At 38.7% G+C, this 26,232-nt stretch overlaps 1 protein-coding gene across 1 annotated transcript in view; it reads right to left on the bottom strand.

Moving 5' to 3' along the window:
- Positions 1–22,481, bottom strand: part of LOC148113353 (uncharacterized) — an 87,300-nt gene extending 64,819 nt beyond the window's left edge. Inside the window, exon 1 of the mRNA XM_087895048.1 lies at positions 22,270–22,481. Within this exon, the coding sequence (XP_087751174.1) occupies positions 22,270–22,380 (111 nt within the window). The 5' untranslated portion in view covers positions 22,381–22,481. The remainder of the gene's footprint in view (positions 1–22,269) is intronic.
- Between the last annotated feature and the right edge of the window lie 3,751 nt (positions 22,482–26,232).

The following is a 26,232-nucleotide window of genomic DNA, read 5'->3' as shown; positions in this document are numbered from 1 at the left end:
CATGGCAAGCTGGCTGGGGTGAGGCAGTTGCAATGAATTGGCTGTAGTGAGTTGTCCCATTCCAAAGCCAGCTGGATCATGTTGGGTCAGTCACTTTCTCTGAGTCCTAGGAAGGGAGCAATGCCAACCACTTCTGAAAAACCTTGCCAAGAAAACTGAAGGAATTGTCCAGGCACTCTCTTGAGAATTTGACACGATTTAATTGAAGTCAAAAAGGGAAAAGAACTTATATGTAACCTTTGTACTAAACAAAGAAAATTCTTATTGAGTTTTTATAATAATTTTTATTACAAAGTGAGCACAACCAAATATTTATTTATTTATTTATTTATTTATTTATTTATTTATTTATTTATTTATTTATTTATTTATTTATTTATTTATTTTTCAGATTTCTATACCGCCCTTCTCCTTCCGGACTCAGGGCGGTGAACAGCCAAATATAAAACATTCATACACAAAAGTTAAAAATAGATTTAAAATAATTAAATAAAATTTGGCCCTTAATTTAAAACATTTCAATTAAAATCAATATCAAATTTTAAAACCAATCATAAAATCAGGATAGCCTGGCTAACTGAAAAAAGTAGGTTTTAAGGGCCCAACAAAAAGTCCGGAGGTCTGGGATCACTCGTATCTCTGGGGATAGATTGTTTCAGAGGGTAGGTGCCACCACAGAGAAGGCTCTCCCCCGGGGGTTGCCAGCTGACATTGTCTGGCCGACAGCACCCTGAAGAGGCCCTCTCTGTGGGAGCGAACTGGCTGGTGGGAGGCAATTGGTGGCAGAAGGTGGTCCCGTAAGTACCCCGGCCCTAAGCCATGGAGCGCTTTAAAGGTGATCACCAACACCTTGAAGCGTACCTGAAAGTCCACCGGAAGCCAATGCAGCCCGCGCAGGAGAGGAGTCACATGGGAGCGCCCCATCGCTCCCATAATCCCCTGCGCGGCCGCATTCTGCACCAGTTGGAGCCTCCGGGTGCACCCCAAGGGGAGCCCCATGTAGAGAGCATTACAATAGTCCAGACGAGAAGTGACGAGTGCTTGAGTGACCGTGCGTAGGGAGTCCCAATCCAGAAAGGGGTGCAACTGGCGTATCAGGTGAACCTGATAGAAAGCCCCCCTGGCCACGGCCGTCATATGCTCTTCTAAAGACAGCTGTGAGTCCAGAAGGACGCCCAAGTTGCGGGCCCTTTCCGTGGGGGCCAATGATTTGCCCCCAATAACCAGCGATGGCACCAGCTGGCTATACCAGGACGCCGGCAACCACAGCCACTCGGTCTTGGAAGGGTTGAGTCGAAGCCTGTTTCTCCCCATCCAGACCTGCACGGTCTCCAGGCACTGGGACATCACTTCCAACGCATCGTTGGGATGGTCTGGGGTGGAGATGTACAGCTGAGTATCATCAGCAAACTGATGGAACTCCACCCCAAAACCACGGATGATCTCGCCCAGCGGCTTCACATAAATGTTGAACAGGAGGGGCGAGAGGACCAACCCTTGTGGCACCCCACAAACAAGGCGCCTCGGGGTCGACTGCTGCCCCCCGTCAACACAGATTGTGGCTGGTTGGAGAGATAGGAGGAGAACCACCACAAGATGGTGCCCCCCACTTCCAGTCCCTCCAGCCGGCGCAACATGATACCATGGTCGATGGTATCAAAAGCCACTGAGAGATCTAACAGGACCAGGATAGAGGAATAACCCCTACCCCGAGCCCTCCAGAGATCATCCACCAACGCGACCAATGCCGTTTCCGTGCTGTACCCAGGTCTGAAGCCGGACTGGAGCGGATCTAAATAGACAGCTTCATCCAGGTAATGGGGAAGCTGTCGCGCCACCACACTCTCAACAACTTCGCAATAAAATGAAGGTTGGAAACTGGACGATAGTTAACCAAAACAGCCAGATCCAGGGAGGGCTTCTTGAGAAGGGGCCTCACAACCGCCTCTTTCAAGGCAGCCGGCAGGACACCCTCACTCAAAGAAGCATTAATAATCCCCTGGAGCCAGCCTCGTGTAACCTCCCGGGAAGCCAGCACCAACCAGGAGGGACACGGGTCCAATAAACATGTGGTCGCATTCAGCAGTCCCAAGATCCTGTCCACGTCCTCAGGAGCCACAGGATCGAACTCCTCCCAGATAACACTCTCAAGGCCTGCCTCAGTCATCTTGTCTGAACTAACCCAGTTAGCGGCCAGTTCTTCCGGAATCTGAGTTATTTTATCATACAGATACTGTACAAAATCCTCAGCTCAGCCCTGCAAGGGGTCATCCCTCGCTCCCAGATGGAGAAGGGAACGGGTCACCTTAAACAGGGCGGCTGGGCGGTTATCTGATGACACGATAAGAGTGGCAAAATAGCTAGATTTCGCCGCTTTTATCGCCACTAGGTAGGGCTTAATGTGAGACCTTACCAGTGTCAAGTCAGATTCGGATTGGCTGGCCCTCCAACCGCTCTCTAGGCATCTTTTCTGGTGCTTCATCTCCCTCAGCTCCTCGGAGAACCAAGGAGCTAAGTGAGTTCGGTGCCGGGTCAGAGGCCACAAAGGCACGACACGGTCCAAAGCCCCGGTGGCCGCACTGTCACAGGCAATATAAACTATAATATAAACTTGTTTTTATATTAAAATTAATGTTTCCAATCTTTCTTTTCCTAAATTTTGATTGTCTTTTCTCTGTTAATAGTCAGCTTTCTGTAAGTAATTAGCCTACCTACTTTGACTTGGAGCTGTAGAAGAATGTGTTTCTTTTTTTTTAGGCAATAAATTTCCCCAAGCCTTCTGATACTTCCTTCTTCTGATTGTATCAATTGTATTTTAATTGCATAGGGAATTATCCTTGAAAGTGTGATAAAGCACCAGACCAAAGATAGGAAGCCAGATTATAATTGTACTAATAATCGTTTATGATGCAGCTATGATAGAACATGGTGAATATGCCACCATGATGAACATGGTGAATATGCCACCATGGTGAACATGGTGGCATATTGTTAGAAAGGAGAAGTTACCAAAAGCAGACAATTTGAAATGAAAAGCAATTTTTTAAAAAAGGATGTAGTGCTGGCAAGCAGGAAAAGGGGATGAATTGAATATCTACTGGCTCTGTAGGTTAAATTGGGTGTCTGTGTAGTAGTGCAATCATGGTTTCTTTGGCTAATTCTGTGAAAAGTGCTGTGACATCAAATGGGACTATGATTTCATTCTTCATCTATGACCACAACTTTGATTCTTTGGAGACACTGTAGTGGGGAGTTGATGGAGTACAATCCATAGACAGACATTAACACCAAGGTTAACATTAGACCAACAATCAAGAAGTAAGCCATACCCCAATCAAGAAATTACCAATTTAGGCAAACAAGTTAACATTACACAACAACCCGTTCAAGGAACCACCAAGACCACTCCCACTAACATTGACAGGGCAAGCCACTAGTATATCAAATGAGAGCAAACCCCGCTCCATACTAGCATTGATGATCTTATGGTATTTGAAATGAAATCTCTGCAAGAAAACAAGCAAAGTCCAAGAGCATCAAGAACCCCACAGAATTAGATTGTGTATGGTTTCCAATAAATTAACCCATTGTACACCATCATGTGTAGTGGTAGTGTGGAAGACCATGGTTATTTTGAGGAGTTTAGTGACATATTTTTATTTCTGCTTTGTATTAAGAAAGGTTAGAGCACATTTAGAGCTAACCTGCTGGTTTTTACTCTTGTTAAATAAACGGGAAGGGGGAGACATTTTCACATAATTATAAACTTGTGAAAATCTCTGTTTTTCAATTCCCATCCCCAAGTCGTGTGTCACTTAGACAATGTCAGATCTTGCAGTCGCATGACCATAGAATTGCCATGAAGTCATGGTGTCAGGTTTTGATGAAAACCTTGAGGCTGTTATTCTTTTGGGAGTTTCTGTACAGAACCTAACACTAGGTACTGTGGAAGAGTTATCTCTGTTGCCATTATTAAGGAGCTCCTGGCAGCTTGTCAGGAAATTGGATATCAATACTTTTTATGTTATGCTTTTAAATGTTTGTTTGATCTAATAAGAAACCTTAAGATCTTTTTATTTACTGTTTATTGTCTCTGGATCCAAATAACTAATTGTCTATGCATCTGATCACTGCCCTGACACTTTGCAAAACAGCACCCAGACTCATAATTCTCTTAAATGCCTCTGCTCTTTAGCTAGGCAAAAGCTGATGATACTTAGAGTCAAATACACAAGGAGGAAAAGTTAGTGCTTGTGCCTCTATGGTCAATGGTATGGTTTCCAATAGCATGGTTTCCAATGAATTAACTCACTGTACACCAGCATTGGGGGTCACAGGTCTCTTACCTACCCTTAGAATCAGAAATAAGAGAAGTTAGCACTGTGTCCCTACAGTCAGCATACTATATATGTCTAGGAGTAGGATATAGAAAAGGATATAAGAAAGTAACTATATCACTAATATAGATAATACAGCATAATTAAAAGCAATTGGCTACAAAGTAAATTATGATACTGATTTTCATCAAATAGTTGTCCTGCTCATATGCATGAGATTTGTTGGTGGTTAGCTTGTACAATTTTTAATCAGCATGTCCTTTGATAGACTGGTTCTGTATACATTTACAAAGTTATTGGCTTAATTTTCTCTATTTCGCTCTTGCTCTCCATTTCTCCCCTTTTGTGTGTGTGTGTGTATATGTGTATATGTATACACACACATATATGAAAGAGATAACTTTGATAACTATGTAATAAAAAGGAATAATCTCAGACTTCTTTGCATATATATATATATATATATATATATATATATATATATATATATATATATATATATATATTTGTTTTCTCAGGTTTTCGCGGGTGTTTGTATGTAGGTCTTTGGTTATTCGGGTCTTCTCCCACATAAAATTGGAAGTGTCTTGGCGACGTTTCGACGAAGTCTCATTCGTCATCTTCAGGCTGGTGTTCTCGGCTTCTTTGCTCCTGGAAGCACGAAGCCGAGAACACCAGCCTGAAGATGACGAATGAGACTTCGTCGAAACGTCGCCAAGACACTTCCAATTTTACGTGGGAGAAGACCCGAATAACCAAAGACCTACATATATATATATCACTTTTTTAGTCAGGGTTTTTTTTTTCTCTCTCTCTCTATATATATATACAAGAAAAAAAATACATTTATGCAAATCAAAGGAGATTTTCCTGTTACACACATTATAATATCTTCTGTGGCTATCTTTTTTTGATAATTAGTCACTATCTAATACAGATATTTAGAAAGGAAAGGCTGTGAATTCTAGATGTTTCTTCATTGGATTGATAGCAGACAGAAGCTTCTAAAGCAGTTTAAAAGTATATGTTTTAAGAACAAATAACTTGAAAACAAAAAAATGGGGGACAGGCATTTCCCAGAGATTTTATAATCTATGTTTCCTTTTACCCTAAATTATCTAGAAAGCTATTACCAGTAGTGTTACATTCTTTTCTGTTTTATTCTTTTCTATATTCAGATACTTTGGATACTTACGCATGAGACTTCTATTACATTGTATTTCATGCTGAGTATTTTGTAGGACAATATCATTTTCATTGCATAGTATTCTTGTTTTTCTATTGTTTTAATTTCTTTTGTTTATGTAAAAAGTCCATAAAAGCTGGAAATAGAAGGAAGCTGCAGGGTTTTTTTTTTTTTTGCTAGAAGCCATCTAACTAGAAATATACCTCACAAATCTAAAGGCTGTTTTTATCCTGTACAAGTGGCTTACATCTATAAAAGGTCATGGAAATAGCATTAGTTCAATGAAGCCAAGCTCTCGCTTGTACATGCTTCATTCCAGCAACCTAAGATTATTTTTCTCCTTGATAATTACAAATTTTTAAATAGGATGAGCTTACAAATATGGACAAATTTCAAGAAGTTAAAATGCACCGTTGAAATCTATCTGTCTGTCTGTCTATCTATCTATCTATCTATCTATCTATCTATCTATCTATCTATCTATCTATCTATCTTACTTTTCTCACACCATGGTTCTAGTATTCTGTTCAATTTTATGCACTTATTATAATAGTACTATGAATTTGAAAGTGTCTACTAATAAATCTGAAATAAATTTATGAAGTACCTTTAATTGGAACATTTTAAGTTCTTGAATATATATTTCTGTATTTGCTAATAACATAGCTATACTTTTTAAATTAGGTATAACATTAACCATTACTTTCATTAAAATGCAGAATGTGATGCTTTAATTGCCTCACCAGGGATTTAGCCAGAAAATCATACAACAGTATAATGGAACATAATGAATTATTGGTTCATTTGGCCAATAGCAAAAATACAATTGCCCAGTTCTTTTAACTACAGTTAATATATCCATTGCAAGTGACAGAGGGATATTGGATAATGACTGGATTGAACTTCTTCCCAATCTGCTCCAAAGTTTGGCCTAGTGGTTAAGGAACTATACTAGAAAGCTGGAGACTGTGAGTTCTAGTCCTACCTTAGCCATGAAAGCCAGTTGGGTAACATTGGGCCAATTACTTTCTCTCTTAGCCCAATTTACCTCACAGGATTATTGTTATGGAGACAACTGGAAAAGAAAGATATGTTGGATGTATTTTCTGCCTTTAGTTATTTGTAAAAATAATTAAGGCAAGAGATAAATAAATAAAGAGTAAAAAGTAGCCAGTCCTATTTCAAAATTCTGAAATCTTTAATGCAATCTTTCAATTTCTTCATAATACACATTCTACTGTTGAATTGTTAAGTAATGCCAAATACTTTCATATTTAAATAGTTCTCTTTAGATTGTGTACACCAGCATCAAAATTTCTTTCATGATTTACAATATGATTCTTTTCTGATTCAACTAACTTATTATTATTAAGAGTCATGTTCTATTTTTAAATTACTGTAATCACTCAATAAGATTAAATGACACTACATTACTCAGGGTAGATGATTAATGCTAAAAAAAACCCCACCAAGTCTTTTACTGCTAATCCTTTTCAGTTGTCACAGGTATATTTTTTCAGTGAGAATTTGAATTTACAAGCATGGCAGTGAGAAATGCAAATGTCTACACTGCCAATCAAGCTTAATATGTGAATGAAAACTGGATTATGATTTAATTCAATCCAATCCAATCCCTATACATTTATTTCTCTGCCATGTTTATTAGCTAGCATGTGCAGCCATATTGTAAAATAGGTTTAACTCTGGTTTGCCTATTGATATCTAGGTTACTTCAACTGCAATAAGGATATTTATCTAACATGAAAAGACTTTTCTGAAATTCTTCAAATACTTCTGAGTGGACATCTTTGAAATCTACTCCAACATGTTACATCAAGTGAAACTTAATGAATACTTGGAGGATTGACAACATCTACTTGTGTCATATATTAACTGGATTGACTTGCTTTCTTTACAGAAAAAAAAAATGCTAAAAATTGAAGGTTAATGAATAAAATAGGTTGGCTAACAGCTTTTACTGTAATTGTTGTCATGCAATTATGTTGGTCTCTGTTTGTGCCTTCAGGCAAAAATATCACTAGCACAAATGTGCTAGTGCATGGATGTCAAACTTGATTGCATCACATGATGCCATGTGACGTATCGTGATTTTTTTGCATTTGCAGAGCCAGTGGGCATGGCCTGTGCATAATGCATCCGACCCATGGGCCGCCAATTTGACACCCCTGTACTAGTGTATAGCTTGGATTAGGTTTCAAAAGAGGTGTTAAACCACAAATATTGTCCATGGTTGCAAATCCTTAAGGGAGTAATGTCTTTTCCTGAGATTGCACCACTGAAGCTACTATTTAATCCTGAAAAAGGATATGGCTTGTTTACAAAGTTGTAAACAGATATTCACACCCCCTACATCCTCCAAAGCACTTTGTAAATTGAATCTAAAGTATTGCAGACCCTTTAAATTAATTTATCAATTGGAAAAAAAAGCCTAATAAATAATCTCCCTCGAAAAAATCCTCATAGTTTTAAAAGAGTTTAATATGCTTGATGGATGATGAGGATATAAAACAGTACTGAATTTCATATAGTTTATTATTTTTACATAAAGAGATATCCTATCTAAATAATATTAAGAAACACACAAATGCTAGAATGAAAGAGCAATATAATTTCAGATCATTTTACTAATAATTTCTAATAATGTGAAATATACCTTCTTTTTTTTTACCTAAAAAGAGAACCAGGAATGGGCCAAAAAGAAAACCAGTAGGAGGAGGAGTGACTTCCTTCCTTCCTTCCTCCCTCCCTCCCTCCCTCCCTTCTCAGTGGTGGGAGGATGTGACTCCTAAAAAGAATGGCTTCAACAGATTCCAGGAATAACATCAAGGTTCTCTGTCCAGTGGAGTGCAATGTTAGGAACAACTAAGATACTCACAGAGCCCTGAAACCCGCAGGCCTCACAATAAGAAGGGAATTTTTATTTAATGTTAATGGATACCATTGTATAACTAGACGATATATCTACATTGAACTAAAATATGGATGTAGATGGATATGTATACATACACGTTTCTTAGCTATATCTACACCATCTCTCTCTATGTATAAGAAACAGTGACAGAATGTGTTTATCAAGGAAATGAAAAATAATCCATGAGCAGGAACACTGGTCCTACCATGACTGTATGATATAAAAAAATCTTGGTTATAAGAAAATTAACATATCCTGATTATTATTATTATTTTTACCTTGAAAAATTCATTGCAATTGTTGGAGAATTGTAGTTTTGCAGTTTCCTGTTTTGAAGCTTACAGTCAAAGTTAAATAGAAACATTGCCTATATTTTCCAAAATTTGAACTGCAAGATATTTCAATTTATTCAATTTACTAAATATTTCAATTTAGTACCCTGCAAGCTAAGTTAGTATTTGACCATGCTGTTTGCTGCAAAGTATATTACAACCTAGATTGGCAGAATGTTAACCTGCTGCTGGGTGCAGAAATGCTTCAGTGGTCTTTGCCTAGGTAACAGTTCATACAAATTTCTGTCATTTTTGACAGAACCCTACAACCTCTCTGATCCTTGAAAACTTGCAGATTGTACACTTACACTTACATGTACGTATTAATTTTCTCCAATCTTTCTACCAGATACCATAAGTTGTTATAACACTGATTCAATTTTTTTCCACAAATATATGAGAGTAGCAAATAATTGTGATTCATAACAGGGAGATCAAAATTTGTATCCTTAGAATCTCAGGGTCAAGGAATTCTGTTCCATTATATGTTTTTTGTCCATTTTGTTACTTTTTTAAAAAAATTCCTTATATTTGATAATTACATGTAAGTAATATATAGCTTGTCTGTCTTCCTAAAATGTGCTACAAATGTGATAAACAAAAACACTCCTTTTTTTCTGCCTGCAAGGCTTCCTTTTACATTTTTATATGATACCACAAGACAGAAGGAGGATTGAGATTTAGTCCCTTAGGATATTTTACTGTTATAATGGAATTAATAGACCTCATAAAATGAATGATTCATGAAGGCTATACTGCTTGACATAGCCTCCCAGCTGACTTCAGCACAGAACAAGAAACTTTTGGCAATTATTGGTATTATCTTTTCTTTGGATCATTATTCCTGTCTTTCTTGTTATTATCATTAATTGGGGAAAAAAAACCTTTCTAAAACTGATTTTTTAATATATATATATATACACCTAACAATATTATGAATAAAATTGAGTGCCAAGTTTTTCACCTTCTTAGTAAAGTGAAAAACAGAAAACAAGTTTGCAGTATAAAATATGGTTGCTCACTCTTCAGTGAAACTGACAAGCAAAATAACTTTTTATAAAAAGTAATGGCAAAAGTTTCTATGCTTCATCTACTCACATCTATGGAGTGAATCACAAGGTGACAATACTACTTTTCCAAGTCACTACATGCAGGTAGTCCTTGATTTACGAGCAAAATTGAAAATGGAATTTTGGTCATATGTCAGTCTAATCATGAGGTGTGTCACCATGTGACCAGATTCAATTTTACATTGTCATAGAGTGTGAATCACCATTAAGGAAATGGCCAAAGGAAATCACAGGGTCGTTAAGCAAATCCAGCTTCCCTAAGTGTTATTTTTTTACTGTTTTTTTTTTTGTTCTGAAAACCAGCATAAAAATTGCAAATGGTGATCTCATATGACTGCAAGACGCTGCAACCAGTTGTAAATGTGAACCATTTGCCAAGCATTTGAATTGTGATATGTGGCCATGTGGATGGTGAGTTGGTTGTAAGTGTGAATATATGTTGTGAAATACTTTTTCCAAAACTGTTACAACTTTGAACCATTGTTAAATGAACAGTTGTAAATCAGAGCTACCTGTATCAGGTATAATCCAAAGAATTTTTCTCCAAAATTTAGCAAATGGAACAGTAACTGAGTTTACACATATTGCCCCAGTCATACTCGATTTTTTATGCTATTGTTTTATTATATTATTATAAGACATAAATAATACTTTATATTATTTTGACCCATTGGTGGCTTTACTGTATTAACTAGATTATTATTAACACTCTAAGATTTAGGTAATGTAAACCTTTAAAGAACAATGTAAGGTTTATATCATTGTTAATTATTATTTGAAATATCCATGTTATTATATAAATATGTTTGAATTTTATTTCCAAAGGTAAATATAACATTAAAAAAGAATTGTAAGCTATATCATAATATTTTTTCAACAATCAATGTTTGTGTCTTAAAATGAATATATAGTAAAACTAAGGCCTCTATTGTATGGCTATTATTATTGTTTGTGCATATTAAATAAAAAGAAAAAAATAGAGGGAAAGAGAAAGAGAAAAGGGAGGAAATGTTATTTAGTATTTTTCTACCTTTACCAAATGGTGGTGTTTATGAATATTTAGGCCCTTTAGAAGTGTTTTCATTTGCTGTGCTCTATGCATATGATACATTATGTATTGTACGTTTGTGAAATATTTTTGATTGACTTTGGTTAAACTTTATGTTCTGAATATATTTAATTCATCACTCTTGTATCTTCAAAATTGTACTTCTCCCATGATACAAATTTTATTCTTGCTGCTATAGCATATATATCATTAAATTATATTTTTTGTTGATGTTTTCTGGGAATATACCTTGCCATTAATTAAAAATCTTGCCATTCTAAAGAATAGAATAGAATAGAATAGAATAGAATAGAATAGAATAGAATAGAATAGAATAGAATAGAATAGAATAGAATAACTTCAATAACATTAAAATTAAAATGAAATTTCATTGGATAAAATTCTCAAAGGGTCACCACCTCCAATATATACTACACAATCATGACAGAATAAATATGAATGAATAAATAAATAAATAAATAAATAAATAAATAAATAAATAAATAAATAAATAAATAAATAAATAAATAAATAAATAAGCATATACCCCCATATATTATATGACACAGAAACAACACGGTCTAGTTGGGACGTATACATGTACATGATGAGAAAAACAAATCTTGTGAGTTTACCAGATGGATGGCATAGGGAACAAAGCTGTTATAGAATCTGGTAGTTCTGCTAGAAATACTCTGAAACCTCGTAGAGGTTAGAGGGAGTAGGGCGGTATACAAATTCAATAAAACCTAAAGCCTAAACCTCGTCCCAGAGGGGAGCATCAGAAACAGACCATAAAGTAAGTGTGTGGGGTCTATAACAATGCTCTGAGCTCTAAGCACATAGCAATTATAAGCAGTATAATTTTTTTCTGAGATTGTAATTGATGCCATTTTGAATAAATAATTTATTTTGAGTAATACATTCATTTTAATAATTGTGATTAATCCTAACCAGGATGGATTTAGATTCCTCTATCTTTCAAGGTCTCTTTTAATTTTTTTTCTTATATATAACTTTGTTACTATAGTCAGAATGTTCCTGAGTTTATTATAAGTCTGAATTCATTCTGAATTTTGGCAAGCTAAATAAAGTCTTTTCAGATAAGATTGAAATATATATATATATGTACCTCTGAGTTTATTCATGAAGACTTTATCTAATGATCTGGAATACCAAAAATCTAAAGATTAAATAATAGTGTTTTATTTTTGGACTACAGATATTCTTTTTTTAAAAAAGAAATGCTTTATATTAATACTTTCATATTTTCTCTTCAGCAATTATAAGATATAATTCTGGTGCTGAAGACAATGAACAAGTCTTATTTATTTCTTTTAGGATTATTTTATAAAATGATTGGCCACAAATTTTAGTGACTAGACTACATGCTTTTCTTTCTGACTTAGACTTTCTTTGAATTTTGTGCATTCCTTTGATCCAATTTTAGAAGATTCTGTAACCCACCAGATGGCTGGCATGTTAACGTGTCCCCAAAGCATATATACATTTGCAGCATATATGAGTGTTGAAAGGAAAAGATAAATTGGGTTTTGAGATTCTATACCTTTGTGTACAGGTAATGCTACCTGCTCATGATGACCTGTGTTGCACTTAGTTGACTGAATTTTTTTTCAGATGGTAGAAAAGGAATTTATTTTTGATGGTAGGTGGAAGAAAGGAAAAGGAAAAGCTTCACTCTGTGCATGCAGAATATATTCAGGATTATAGGACCTACTTAAACCTGCAGTAGATTGGGGTGCTATTTATTATTTATTTATTTATTTATTTATTTATTTATTTATTTATTTATTTATTTATTTATTTTTTCTTTCTTTCTTTCTTTCTTTCTTTCTTTCTTTCTTTCTTTCTTTCTTTCTTTCTTTCTTTCTTTCTTTCTTTCTTTCTTTCTTTCATGTATTTATATGCCGCCCTTCTCCAGAAGGACTCAGGGCGGCGAACACAAGTTAAAAACATGTACAACAAAATCCCATTTTAATCCAAATTAACTAATAAATAATAAATAATAAAACCCAGAATCAGAGTCAGCCTATTTGCTTGAACAGCCAAGTCTTCAGGTCCCGATGAAAGGAGCGGAGATCAGGAGCCATCCGGAGCTCGGTAGGCAACTCATTCCAGAGGGTGGGAGTACCCACAGAGAACGCCCTACCCCTGGGCACCACCAGATGATATTGGCTTGCCGTTGGAACCCTGAGGAGAGCAGCCTTATGTGAGCGAACAGGACAGTGGGAGGCAGACAGGAGAGGGTCCTGCAAATATCCCGGACCTAAGTCATGTAGGGCCTTATAGGTGAGAACCAGCACCTTGAAGCGAACCCGGAGAACCACTGGTAACCAGTGCAGCTCATACAGGAGAGGTGTTATATGGGAGTAACGAGGGACTCCCGTAACAACCTGTGCGGCTGCATTCTGGATCAGCTGGAGTCTCCGGGTGCATCTCAGGGGCAGGTCCATGTAGAGGGAATTGCAGTAATCCAAGCGGGAAGTAACCAGGGCATGAATGACAGTGTGAAGGTCATCTCGGTCCAGGAAAGGGCGCAACTGGCACACCAGGAGAACCTGTGTGAAGGTCCCCCTGGTCACGACCATCAGGTGGTCTTCTAGGGACAGCCGAGCATCCAGGAGGACACCCAAATTGCGAGCCCTATCAATAGGAGCAAGTTTTTCCCCACCCATCAAAAGTGATGGGGTCTCTGAAACCCGAGATGCCAGCATCCACAGCCACTCAGTCTTGGAAGGGTTAAGTCTGAGTCTGTTTCTACCCATCCAGGCCCGCACCGCCTCCAGGCAATGGGACATCACGGAAAGGGCATCTCTGCCCTGGGGTGGTCTGGGGTGGAGATGTATAACTGGGTATCAGCATATTGATGATATCTCACCCCGAAGCCACAAATGATCTCATCCAGCGGCTTCATATAGATGTTAAAGAACAGGGGGGAGAAAATCGATCCCTGAGGCACTCCACAATTTAGGGGCCTCGGGGTGGACCTCTGCCCCCCCGCCCATACAAACTGCAAGTGACCTGAGAGGTAGGAGGAGAACCACTGTAAAACAGTGCCTCCCACCCCCAACCCACAAGTCGCTGCAGTAGGATACCATGGTCAATGGTATCAAAAGCCGCTGAGAGGTGAAGTAGGACCAGGATGGAGGAACAACCACCATCCCGATCCCACCAGAGATCATTCACCAGAGCGACCAATGCCGTTTCCATGCTGTGTCCGCATTGGAAGCCCGATTGGTACGGGTCTAGGTATTCTGTTTCCTCCAGGAACTGTGGGAGCTGTTGCGCCACCACAGTCTCAACAACCTTTGCAATGAAGTGAAGGTTGGAGACGGGACGATAGTTATTAAGTGAGTCTGGATCCAGGGAAGGCTTTTTGAGGAGAGGTCGAACCACCGCCTCCTTAAGAGAGGCGGGGAAGACCCCCTCCTTCAATGAAGCATTGACAATTGCCTGGATGTAGTCTCTAATCACCTCCCTTGCAGCCGAAACCAACCAGGAGGGACAAGGATCCAATAAGCAAGTGGAGGAACCAAGTTTACCCATAATCCTGTCCACTTCCTTGACAGAAACAGGGTCAAACTCAACCCAGATATTACTCTCAAGACCTACCCTAGTCTCCACATTGGATTCTGCCCAGTCAGAGTCCAATCCGATCCGGATCTGAGCGATTTTATCATGGAGAAACTGTACAAAATCCTCAGCTCTGCCCTGTAAAGGGTCTTCCCTCGCTCCCTGATTGAGGAGGGAGCAGGTCACACGAAACAGGGCCACTGGGCGGTTTTCTGCAGATGCAATGAGGGCGGCAAAGTAATCTCTCTTCACCGCTTCCATCGCCACTAGATAAGACCTAATATGGGTTCTTAACTGTGTTCAATCAGATTCAGACCGGGAGGACCTCCAACTCTCCTCTAGGCGTCTTTTCCGATGTTTCATTTCCAGAGCTCCATGGAAAACCAAGGAGCGACCTGAGATCTGTGTCGGGTCAGAGGCCGCAAAGGTGCATTTCGGTCCAAGGCGTCGGCAGCTGCCCGTTCCCAGGATGCCACCAGAGCCTCAGCCGAATCGCAGGATTGAGAGGTGGGGAATGTCCCAAGCTCCGTCAAGAACCTCTCTGGGTCCATCAGGCACCTGGGGCAGAACCATTTTATGGGTCCCGCCTCCCAGCGGCAAGGGTTGGCAGATTGAAAGTCCAGCCTAAGGAGGGAATGGTCAGTCCATGACAGGGGGACAATGGAAAGTTGCCCCCTACCATAACCATTTATCCACTGCCCAAAGAGAAAAGCCAGATCGAGTGTGTGTGTCCTCCCCTATGAGTTGGGCCCTGAATAACCTGAGTCATGTCCATGGCTGCCATGGACGCCATGAACTCCCGGACTGTCTCAGATGACTCGCCGATCGAAGGCAGATTGAAATCTCCCACAACCAAAAGGTTGGGGAGTTCAAGTTCCACTTCAGTCAAGACATCGAGCAGTGCGGGCAGGGCTGTGGCAACGTAGCTGGGAAATAGGTATGTGACCCACAAGCCCGACTGAACTCTAGGGTCCCACTTCAATAGAAGAGACTCACACCTGCCTATCTGAGGGGCAGTGACCTCCTTAGGACTAAGACTTTCTCTAACAACCACTGCCACCCCTCTGCCCCTTCCCTGGTGTCGCGGCTGGTGCAGCACACGAAAGCCCGGGGGGCATAAATCAGAGAGAGGGATTCCCCCCTCCTGCCCCAACCAGGTCTCTGTGATACAGGCCAGGTCCGCACCCTCCTCATCAATAAGATCTCGTATGAGGGGGGCCTTATTCACCACGGACCTGGCATTCACATACACCAGATGGAGACCAAGGTCCCTTGCTCTCGCATCCTCAGGAAAGCAGGGTGAGCAGGAGGCATGGAGGAAGTCACCACCCGAATGCATCTGGTGTGATGCTCCTGACCCCTACTTCCATTTCTTCTGCCCCATCCCACCATCACAGGTATAGAATGTCCCACCCCTCTCAGAACATCCTCTATGACTCCCAACCCCCCCAATCCGCCGGGACTGTCAGAATGGCATGGCTGCTGATCCTTAAGAGACCCCACAGTCTCATTTTTGTTGTTAAAAACCACCCTCCTCCAGGATCCCCTTAAAATTGGATCTAAAAATCTATTTAAAAAACCCCAGAGCCTCCGTTTTTTAGCATACCACCTCTCAGGGTTCCAAAACCCGTCATCAAGGGCAGCCCTCAATAGTTGAGAGGGCCAAACCTGCGAGAGGGGGGAGTCTCGCAGTGCAAGGAGTTCCGCAGCTGAGTACACCGTAAACAGAAGAAAAGGTTGGAGGGGATGAGAGACAATCTTCTGAAGGTGTTGGAGATGGTCATAGTAGAGGGGAAGAAGATGTTATGTAGAGCACCAACATACTAGAACAATAACCGCCCTCTCATAGCGATGAGAAATCTGAAAATTACAATTCTGTCCAGGGGGGAATAAGGGTCTCAATGGCCGCCCTCTCATGACGACCAGTCCAGAGTCCAAAAGGATTTAAGAGAAGATGGTCCATTCCCCAACAAAATAATCAGGGGACAAGCAGGATTCATAGTGTTTTTTTTATTTAAAAAGTTTTAACAATAATTACAACAATTTTTCCCCCTCCCACCCCTCCATCCCCCCTCTCCCTCCAACCCCCCTCCCCCCACCCACCCCGTACTTCCCAGAGCAAAAACAGGGTATAGCATAACAAACATAAACTAAAATAATCTAACTTTCTGTAATCTCCAAACTCCCCCTTGCTCTTTAACTCCCCCTTCAACTAACTAAACATATTCAAAAAGGAAATATAGGTTTCATTCATAAGCTATTTGTAACTTTTTAGTCCAATATTTGTTTTGAATATAGTCAATCCATCTTCTCCATTCCGATATATATATCTTTCATTTGTATGGTCCTTCAAATATGCTGAAATTTTGGCCATCTCAGCTAAATTCGCTACTTTTAGTATCCATTCTTCGATAGTAGGCAAATCTTCCTTCTTCCAGTACTGTGCCACCAAGAGTCTGGCTGCTGTTATTAAATTTAAAATCAACTTAGTCTCTATAACAGTACAATCTGTAATTATGCCTAACAGAAAAAACTGTGGAGTAAATTTTATCTTCTTTTTGAGAATATTTTGAATAATCCACCATATTTTTATCCAAAATGCCTTAATTTTTTTACATGTCCACCATATATGATAATACGTAGCATCATCACATTCACATCTCCAACACTTAGGTTGCATACTTGGATACATACAGGCTACCTTTTTAGGATCCAGATGCCATCTATAAAACATTTTGTAAAAATTCTCTCTTAAGTTTTGGGCTTGCGTGAACTTCACATTTCTGACCCATATTTTTTCCCATGTTTCCATCATTATTGGTTCTTCAATATTTTGTGCCCACTTTATCATACAGTCCTTTATTATAATAAAAAAATATTTCATAAATTTTTTACATTCTTTTACATTTTCCTCATATCTAAACAAATTTTCATTTAACCTCCAAGACCTCTTAGATCCCCTTCCATACTCTAATTCCATCCAGACTGGACTATGATCGGTTAAAACTCTTGGACAAATCTTCGTCTTCTTCACTCTGGAAAAGAAATCATTTGTAATTAAAAATCAAATCAATCCTTGAGAAAGATTGATGTCTATCAGAAAAAAAGGTAAAGTCTTTTTCTTCGGGGTTTCTCTCTCGCCAGATATCTCTCAATTCCATGTCTTCCATCATTTCAAAAAACGATTTTGGCAATCTGTCACGCGTTGAAATGTTCTGCAAAAGCCCCTTCTTATCTTTTTTAGTGTCCAAAACTCCATTCCAGTCGCCCAATAAAATACATGATTTATAATCCCATTGTAATAACTTGGAATGTAAAAGCTTATAAAATTTTTCCTGTTGTTGGTTCTGTGCGTAGACTCCAATTAAAAGTATTTTTTCTCCTTTTATTAACAGTTCAATTGCTAAAAATCTTCCTTGATCATCTGCTTCAATTAATTTGGCAATTAAGTCTTTTTTTAGGTATATAACTATACCATTCTTCTTCTCAGGAGCAGATGCGACAAAATGTATACCTAACCTTGCATTTATTAAATATTTTTGATCTTTACTTCTAATATGAGTCTCTTGTAAAGAAATTACATCATTTTTAAACTGTTTCAAATAATGAAATATTTTTCTCCTCTTTTGTGGTGAATTTAGCCATTAACATTCCAGGTCAAAAATTTAGTTGCCATTCTTGGCCCCCTGAAGCTTTTGGAGCATCTGCTGGAAATCTCCATGCATTTTATTTTTTGGTCTTTTACTTTTTGGTCTTGACGCTTGGCTGCCGCTCGAGTCTGTCTTTGATCCTTAGGTTCTTCTATCTCCAAAGCTTGAACAGTAGTCGAAAATTGTATTAATTCTTCTTGAATAAGCAAGTCATCCTTTTGGCCCTGTGCCAACAATTCTTCTTTCTCCCCCTTTCTTGCCCCCTCTATTTCTGTCTATACCAACACATTGGTATAGAAATCTCTTGCCTTCCACACTGAATTGAGACGATATCTTTCTCCTGAATAGTTCACCACTAGGCCAGCTGGAACTTCCCATCTATACTGTATCTGATGGTTTCTGAGTTCTTCCACCAGAAAGGAATACTCCTTTCTGGCTCTCAACATTTTGGGGGGGATTTCTTTCAATGTTAAAACCTCCTGCCCCTGCACTTGAAGTTTATTTTTAAACGTGATTTATAAGATTTTGTTACATAATCTCCTTGTTGTAAAATAAACTACAATGTCTCTTGGTAGATGTTTCTGTCTGGCCATCCATGAATTGACATGATAAATTTTGTCAATTTGCCATTCAAAATTTGCTTTTTGATCTCCCATTATCTGTGCAAATGCTTCTGAAAAGATCTCTCTCAAATTCTCTTGCTTATTTTCCTTGAGGCCTCTTATCCTCAGAGCAAATTCCATGTCTCTATATTGTATCATTATCACATCAGCCTCTGCTCTTTCCATCTTGTCCTGGACCTCCCCCATTTTATTTTCCAAGTTCTTATTAGACTGCTTAATTTCTTCCACTTTTTCATCTATTGCTTCAATATGTCCTGCCAATCCTTGTACTGCAAAGATAATATCTTCTCTAATTTCTTGGTTTCGTTTTTGGATAGTCTCTTTGACTTGCTCAATTTCTTCAGCAACCTCCCGAGTTTGCTCCTGAAACATTGAAGCATTTTTTTTTCTGTATCAGAAGCTTGTGTTTTGAGGGCTTCCTGCAAAATTTCAAGTGTTAATATTGTTGATTCCGTTGGAACAGAGAGAGATTGCAATCTGGACATTTGAGCTGGCGAAAACCCAGCACTTTTGGGACAATAGCCTTAATTTGTTTCGAAGCCATCTTTAATTTCCAATTTAAATTTACTCAGCTGCCAGAACAATAGATCCACCAAATCCAAAAATCAGTCTTTAAATAATTCTTTGATCTTCTCCCCCCCCCCCTTTTTTTAAAAGCACAAATCTCTAATTTTGCATAGGGGCTGCCAATGCTGAAAAAAAAAACCTTTCCTTTTTAACTTTTGCTTTCACGCCCCATTAAAACTCAGTCGCCATCTTGGTTTCACTTTCTCCCCTTAATAAGTCAGAAGGAAGTAATACACATTTGGAGTTAAAATTCAGTACTTGCAGTTCTAATCTCTCCTGAGTTTGCTCAGCCTGCTTCTGAATGATGTTTAATCCAAGCGTTGTTTGCAGGGGTGGTTGCGGCGTCTTCCGGTGGCACCGCAGGCACTGAGGACGCTCTTCTCTTGAGCACCAGCCCCGCGATCTTGTAAAGCCGCTAGAACAGCGCAAATCAGCTGTCTAGCGGCTCGGAAACTTTCTCCCCAGGAAAAGGGGAGGAAGAGAGCAGACGGGCATAGGTAGAGATCCCCAAGGAGCCCCAGGAACAATTCTGGGGCTCGAAGGGTGAGAGCTCCCTGGAAGCCCGACAGAGCTCCGGATCCGGGACATTTCTGCTTTAAGCAGGATTCATAGTGTCAGTGTCTTCATTCCCTTCATATCTGTGAAAGCCGGGATGGAATTAAAGGGGTAGGATTGTTCTCACAGTATAAGTATCTGGAAATCCTGATTTCAGTCCAGTTATTAAAAGCTCAAAAAAGGTGGAGGGGAAGGCCATCAGGTTTGTTAGTAGTTGAGCCAATAAATTGGACAAGTTTAGAAGTGGTACAAGTGTACATATAATATTATCCTAATAAACAATGGGATATAAAGCACATCATATCATTCTTAACAAGATAATAGTAAATTATACATTGTTCATGTTCAGTGTGACAAGCAGACTAGATGTTGTTTTGTAAAAAAAAAAAGACAATCAACTTTTATATTTATAAAGTGCAAAAAAAAAAAAAGAACCCAAAATATATTCATTAAACAGTAAAGCATAGAAACATGTGGCTTCAGTGAAACTGTCATGATTTTCAAACTCTCTTGAAAATCTTCTCTTACAAGACAGACTTGATAAGTGTATATTCAATCTCTTCTCTCTCTCTCTCATTTCATTCTGATACACAGATTGACATTAATATAATTTATCTGAATTTGTAATGGGCACAAGATGCATAGATCTGAAGTATAGCAATAAATTGCTGTTCTATTTAAGCCTTGGCATGAATTTTAAAATGCTTAGATATGCAAGTAATATTTTTCATACCGGTATTATAGATTTTTTTTTTAAAAAAAATGTCAGGATGAATAAAATCAAATAAGATTTATTTGATCAATATGACTAGAATGGCTGGGAATTATTTAAATTATTCCTTAAAGTTATATCCTTTAGGTCTTCCCTATATCATAATAGTATTTCATTAGATGTCCTTTGATCTTCCTGAAGTCAATGGCTAAGAGGCAGAGGGTTGATCATTTATTTGATTCTTTTTCCACATACATACACACAACACCAACACATTAAAAGCTTTTCAATGTAAATGAAGTATTTCTTTTTTTCCAGGAGTTTCTATAGTTTTGTATTCAGATTAATTTAAGGTGCCCAGGCTATAATTGGAATGATGGATTTTATGTTTCTCAAATATTTACTAATTGCATTTTACTGTTTTCTTTCTTTTTAAAAAGTGCTTAGAAATATTATAATTAAATAAGGAGTATTGTAATCTATTCTTTTCTTTCACTTTTTAAATTCATTTTTGTAAATGATCTTTTTTGTTAATTAATAGTGAATCTTCTTTTGTTCTATTGGGAAAAATAATAAAATAAGCATATATCAGATTCATTATACAATCATTATATTATATTATTATATAATAATATTGTAATAAGTAGTTCTCTGGGTTTGAAGAAAACACTCTGTTCTTTAATTCATCAGTGAACATGGAGTTGGTTCTGCTGTCTCAACCTGGAAGTACAGAGTCTAGCATAATAGGGGCAAGTGCATTCTGTGATTCTGCTCAGATGTTGGTGATGCCAGCCTTCAAAGTTTGTGTAGACTTCATAGCACAGAGCTTGCCAATGAGTTCTGATAGCAGTCACAGCTTTTGTCTAGATATTACAGTGCCATAGGTTTTTGTTCATGGCATTTTGAAGCACTTGCATGCATAGCCTTCAGGCATCTTTCTTATCTCCAATTGATACATACACAAGAATAAATGACAAGGCATGGTGTTGTCCATTTTGATTATGTGACAGACCCCATTGCATATGATGCAATGATAAAGCTCATGAACTCCACATGATCCAAGATCTCCAGATTGGAGACAAGGTCTAGCCCAGGGGTGTCAAACCTGATTTCATTGAGGGCCGCATCAGGGTTGTGTTTGACCTCGGAGGGCTGAGGGTGGGGATACATGCCTGGGTATGTGTGGGCATGTTGGGCATGGCTGGGGGACATGGCCATGATGAGCATGGCATGGGACTCATGGAGGGGCACCTGTGGTGGCCAAATGCTAAGGCAGGACTTCCCTGAAACCTTCTCTCACTCTCATTATTCAGATAATCCTCGAGTTACAAATGTAATTGAGCCTGCCAATTACATTTGTATCCTGAGGATTTGTTTGATTGGATCATGTTAAATGAATATGATCACTCCCTGTTTTCCCCAATATATTTGTTAATCAAATGTGCAGGTCATTAAATGCACATGAGGTATCTCAGAGAGCATGCGGGGCTTAGTGCTGAAGCAGGCCATCCGAGGCTTCCCCCAATCCACTGAGATATCTCATGTTCCCCTGGGATTCCCCCCCCCAATCCTGCCCTGCCAGGTCTCCACAGACTGGGCCTGCTTTGCTAGCATCCAGTATTTCACTTATTCCTTCCCACCCCATTTCCCATAGATTACTTACTTTTTGAAGAGTTCCAGAGCTCCAGAAGAGGCTGACCCACTGGCAGAGAAGCCAAAGTGTTTTATTCAGATGATAGCAAAGCTGTAAGAATGTGAAATCTAAGGAAAACATTTTTTCCAGCTGCTGAGTAAAAGACTTTGGCTGGGGCCATGAGGCCAGCAGGCCTCTGGTAGTAGAAAAGGCCTCCTGCTTCAGAGATTGAGGCAGCAGCAGCAGCCAATCAATGAGGAACTTGCTTCCTTTGTGTCATCAGACTGAACTGCAAGCCCCTTGTTGATTGGTTGCCACGCTCCAATCCCTGAAGCTGCTCATTCAAACCAGCAAGTCAGCAGCAAGCAGGAGGCTGCTGCTTCCCAGCCAGACAGGGCCCAAACTAAGCTTGCCATGCCCTCATGGCAGAGAAGCTGGTCTTTTATTCAAGTGGGGAAAGCTGTTTTCCTTACATATCTCAGTTTTTACAGCTTCACAGGCTTCTGAATAAAAGACTTTAGCTTCTCTGCCACGTGGGTCAACCTCTTCTGGAGCTCTTCAAGAAGCAAGCATAGTAAAGCCATGGGAAATGGGGTGGGGAAGGCTGGATATGGCCCATAGATGCTCCATTTTGATCTGTAAAAGGTCTGGGGAGGCCTCCGGAAGCCCAGATGGAGCCTCGAAGAGCCAAATGCAACCCATGGAGGCTCCATTTTGGCCTGTAACAGATCTGGAGAGGCCTCTGGAGGCCTGAACGGAGCCTTGCAGAGCCAGATGCGGCCAACAGATGCTCCACTTCAGCCTGTAACAGGCTGGGGAAGGTCTTCAGAGGTCCAAATGGAGCCTCAGAGGGCCTGATCCAGCCCACTGAGACTCTATTTTGGCCTCTAACAGGCCTGGGAAGGCCTCTGGAGGCCTGAACAGAGCCTTGGAGAGCCAGATGCAGCCCATGGAGGCTCCATTTCAGTCTGTAACAGGCCAGGGAAGGCCTTCTGAGGTCCAAATGGAACCTGGGAGGGCCAGATGCAGCCCATGGACCATTTTGGCCAGCAATTGGCCAAGGAAGGCCTTTGGAGGCTCCTGCGGCCTGTTTTGGCCAGCAGAGTGCTGCAGGAGGCTGTCCAGGCCAAAAACAGGGTGTGGGGGGATGCTAGCAAAGGTACTGTGGGCCGGTCCTTTGCTATTTCCAGACCAGCCCCATGGGCTGGATCTAAACACCCCATGGGCATTGAGTTTGACACCCCTGGTCTAGCCAATGAATTCCAAGGATGCAGTGGAGGGTATGCAAGTGAAATTTATCTAATTGTTTGATATGTCATCAATATAGAACACAGGAGTCACATCTATTCAACAGCAAACAGATAACCACAGCTCTGTAGTGATCTTATCTGATCACTGATTTCATGTCTCAAAATTGTCTTCTTCAGAATGAATATCACAATTTTTCTTCAGCCTGTCCTCACAAGAGAACAAAAATAACTCCATGCCTCTTTGATGCAATACTTTTTCACTGCATTACTTCTAATTTTAGAAGTGTCTCACGCTGCTGGTTGTCATTAGTCATACTCAAGTATTTCTATAATGTAGCAATTCCAAAACATTATATGTGCTAGCCTATATGTGTGACCTAGATTTTTGGTCCTTAATTGGATTCCTTATATATCTTATTGGTGCATTACATCATTCTCCTCTCAACTGAATCTTCCAACCTGTACAATTTAGATTACGATTCTGTTTTTTTTTCTTGGGTGTTTGCTGGATCTCCTAATGTTATGTCTTGTGCACATTTGATAATCAGGCTATTATCTCATGTTATTAATAAAAAAACATTGAATAGCATTGGCTCCCAGTCAGATTCCTATGGAACTCCACTGGCTAGTACTCTTCAATTCAATGTAGAACCACTAGTGCTGATTCTCTTGAGTACAGTTAGCAAGTGAATTGATAAATTGGTAAATTGATTGCCTCCCAATCATTTATTAATAATTTGACAATTAGACTATCATGTGGAAAGTTTTCAAAAGTTTTGCTGATAGATTATAGATTATATCTACCTATAGGTAGATTATATCCAAGAATTCTACTTTATCAAAGGAAATGAAATTTGTCTCATGTAATGTATTTTTGACAAAGCTATGTTGACTCTCAATAGTGATGATATTATATTCAATATGCTTACAAATGGCCTGTTTATTCTCTGAACATAATTTTAGGTACTTCTATAAGGTTCTATTATTTGAATAATTTGTCATACTTTCTTGAAGACAAGGACCACATTTCTCAGAAATAATTGAAAAAATGTCCTTCGAGTTCTCCAGCCAGTTCCTTCCTTTTAGTGTATATTTTTTAATGAGAAGAATACTTTTTAGAATTTAACAGTTTTCCAAACTTGTTTGAACTTTATTTATAAATGACAATTTGTACATCCATATAGGTATGCATGTACCATACACCAACTGAAACCAGTGGAATTTACTTCTAAGTTAATACCTTATAATTCTAACGATTATCAAATCTAGTGCTACTGAAACTGTGTTCAAGTGATATGAACCTTGACAGAATTAATAAACTTCTTGTTGCAAACAGCAGAACTCTTCCAAGCTTAGCACAGATGAAACATTTGATGTCTTGCTATGCACAAGAACATACACCATTGCTATCAGCACATTCTGTTTTATTTCTTTCAAGCATCTGACATGTATATATAAAAGAGAAGAAAAGAAAATATACCAATCCCTGCAACTAAAAAAATGAATAAAGGATGTGACAATATATCCACTAGATCAGGCCAAAGGAATATTTAATTCAACATTTTAGGATACATTGTTACATTGTGGTCAAAAAAAGTTCATAGCCCTGGCATTTTAGCGATAGCTCTCTTCAGTGTTGTATAACTAATATTGAGCTATACTGCATGTAATTCAGAGGATAATATCCATTCATCATGTTTAACGCATTATAGCCTTGTTCTCTATGTTATTAGTCTAGTACTTTTTAAAAGTATATAAGCTGATGGCTTTGATCACAGTAAATTCCATAGTTTGACTGTGTGAGGCAGAAAATAAATACCATTTTGTCAGATCTGAATTTTTCCATATTTAGTTTTGGTGGATGAATCTCTGTCTCTCCCATGAGAAATTTATATTTATATGAGCATTTACTGTGCAGTGCATGATTTTATAAACTTTTATCATCTTCCCCTTAATTCACTTTCTTTGTAAGCTAAAACGTGTTAAACATAGTGCTATTTCATTGCAGAAAAAGTCGTCGTACCCTTTCAACATTTTGCTAAATCTTTTCCAGCTGATATCCTTTTTGAAATGCAATATTAAGAATTCTAGGATTGGTTGCAGGACAACAATCCTCACATTATATTCTGCTGTGGTTGGAGAATAGTTCATGAAATTTGTATAAGATAGGGAAAAAACATGCTTTCTTGGAGAGAAGATAGACATATGAGCCATACTGACAGTAAACAGGAAGGAAGGGAGTTTTGTTTTTGTTGTTCTTTGACTAACAGCAAATTAGTCACTTTGACTAACAACAATCTAGACAATGTTTTTAATTCTTTGAACATAAGGTTTATTTGTAGTGTATGTGTGTAAAGAGGCTGGAGAAAATCCTCTGAAATGTGTTTAGGGGGTATTAAACGCCTTATCAATTAATAGAATAGAATTCTTTATTGGCCAAGTATGATTGGACACACAAAGAATTTGTCTCTCATGCATAAGGTCTCAGTGTACATACAAGCAATAAGTGATAAATCATGATCATAATCATAAAATACATTCATCATAAAGCAATCAACAAATCATACTAGGATATTAAGCAAAACAATTAATATAAATTTTAAGATACAATCAACAAAATTATAGTGATAAGAAGATAAGAAAATAGGTAATAAGAAAAATGATAAGGATAATAGTAATATAGCCCTACTACATACTTTGACAGTGTTATGGGAATTAGTTGTTTAGCAGAGTGATGGCATGG

The sequence above is a fragment of the Pantherophis guttatus genome, chromosome 5 (genome assembly GCF_059756535.1).
Source record: "Pantherophis guttatus breed Tessera chromosome 5, ASM5975653v1, whole genome shotgun sequence".
Classification (NCBI taxonomy): Eukaryota; Metazoa; Chordata; class Lepidosauria; order Squamata; family Colubridae; genus Pantherophis; species Pantherophis guttatus.
This window is presented reverse-complemented; position numbering and strand designations above follow the sequence as displayed.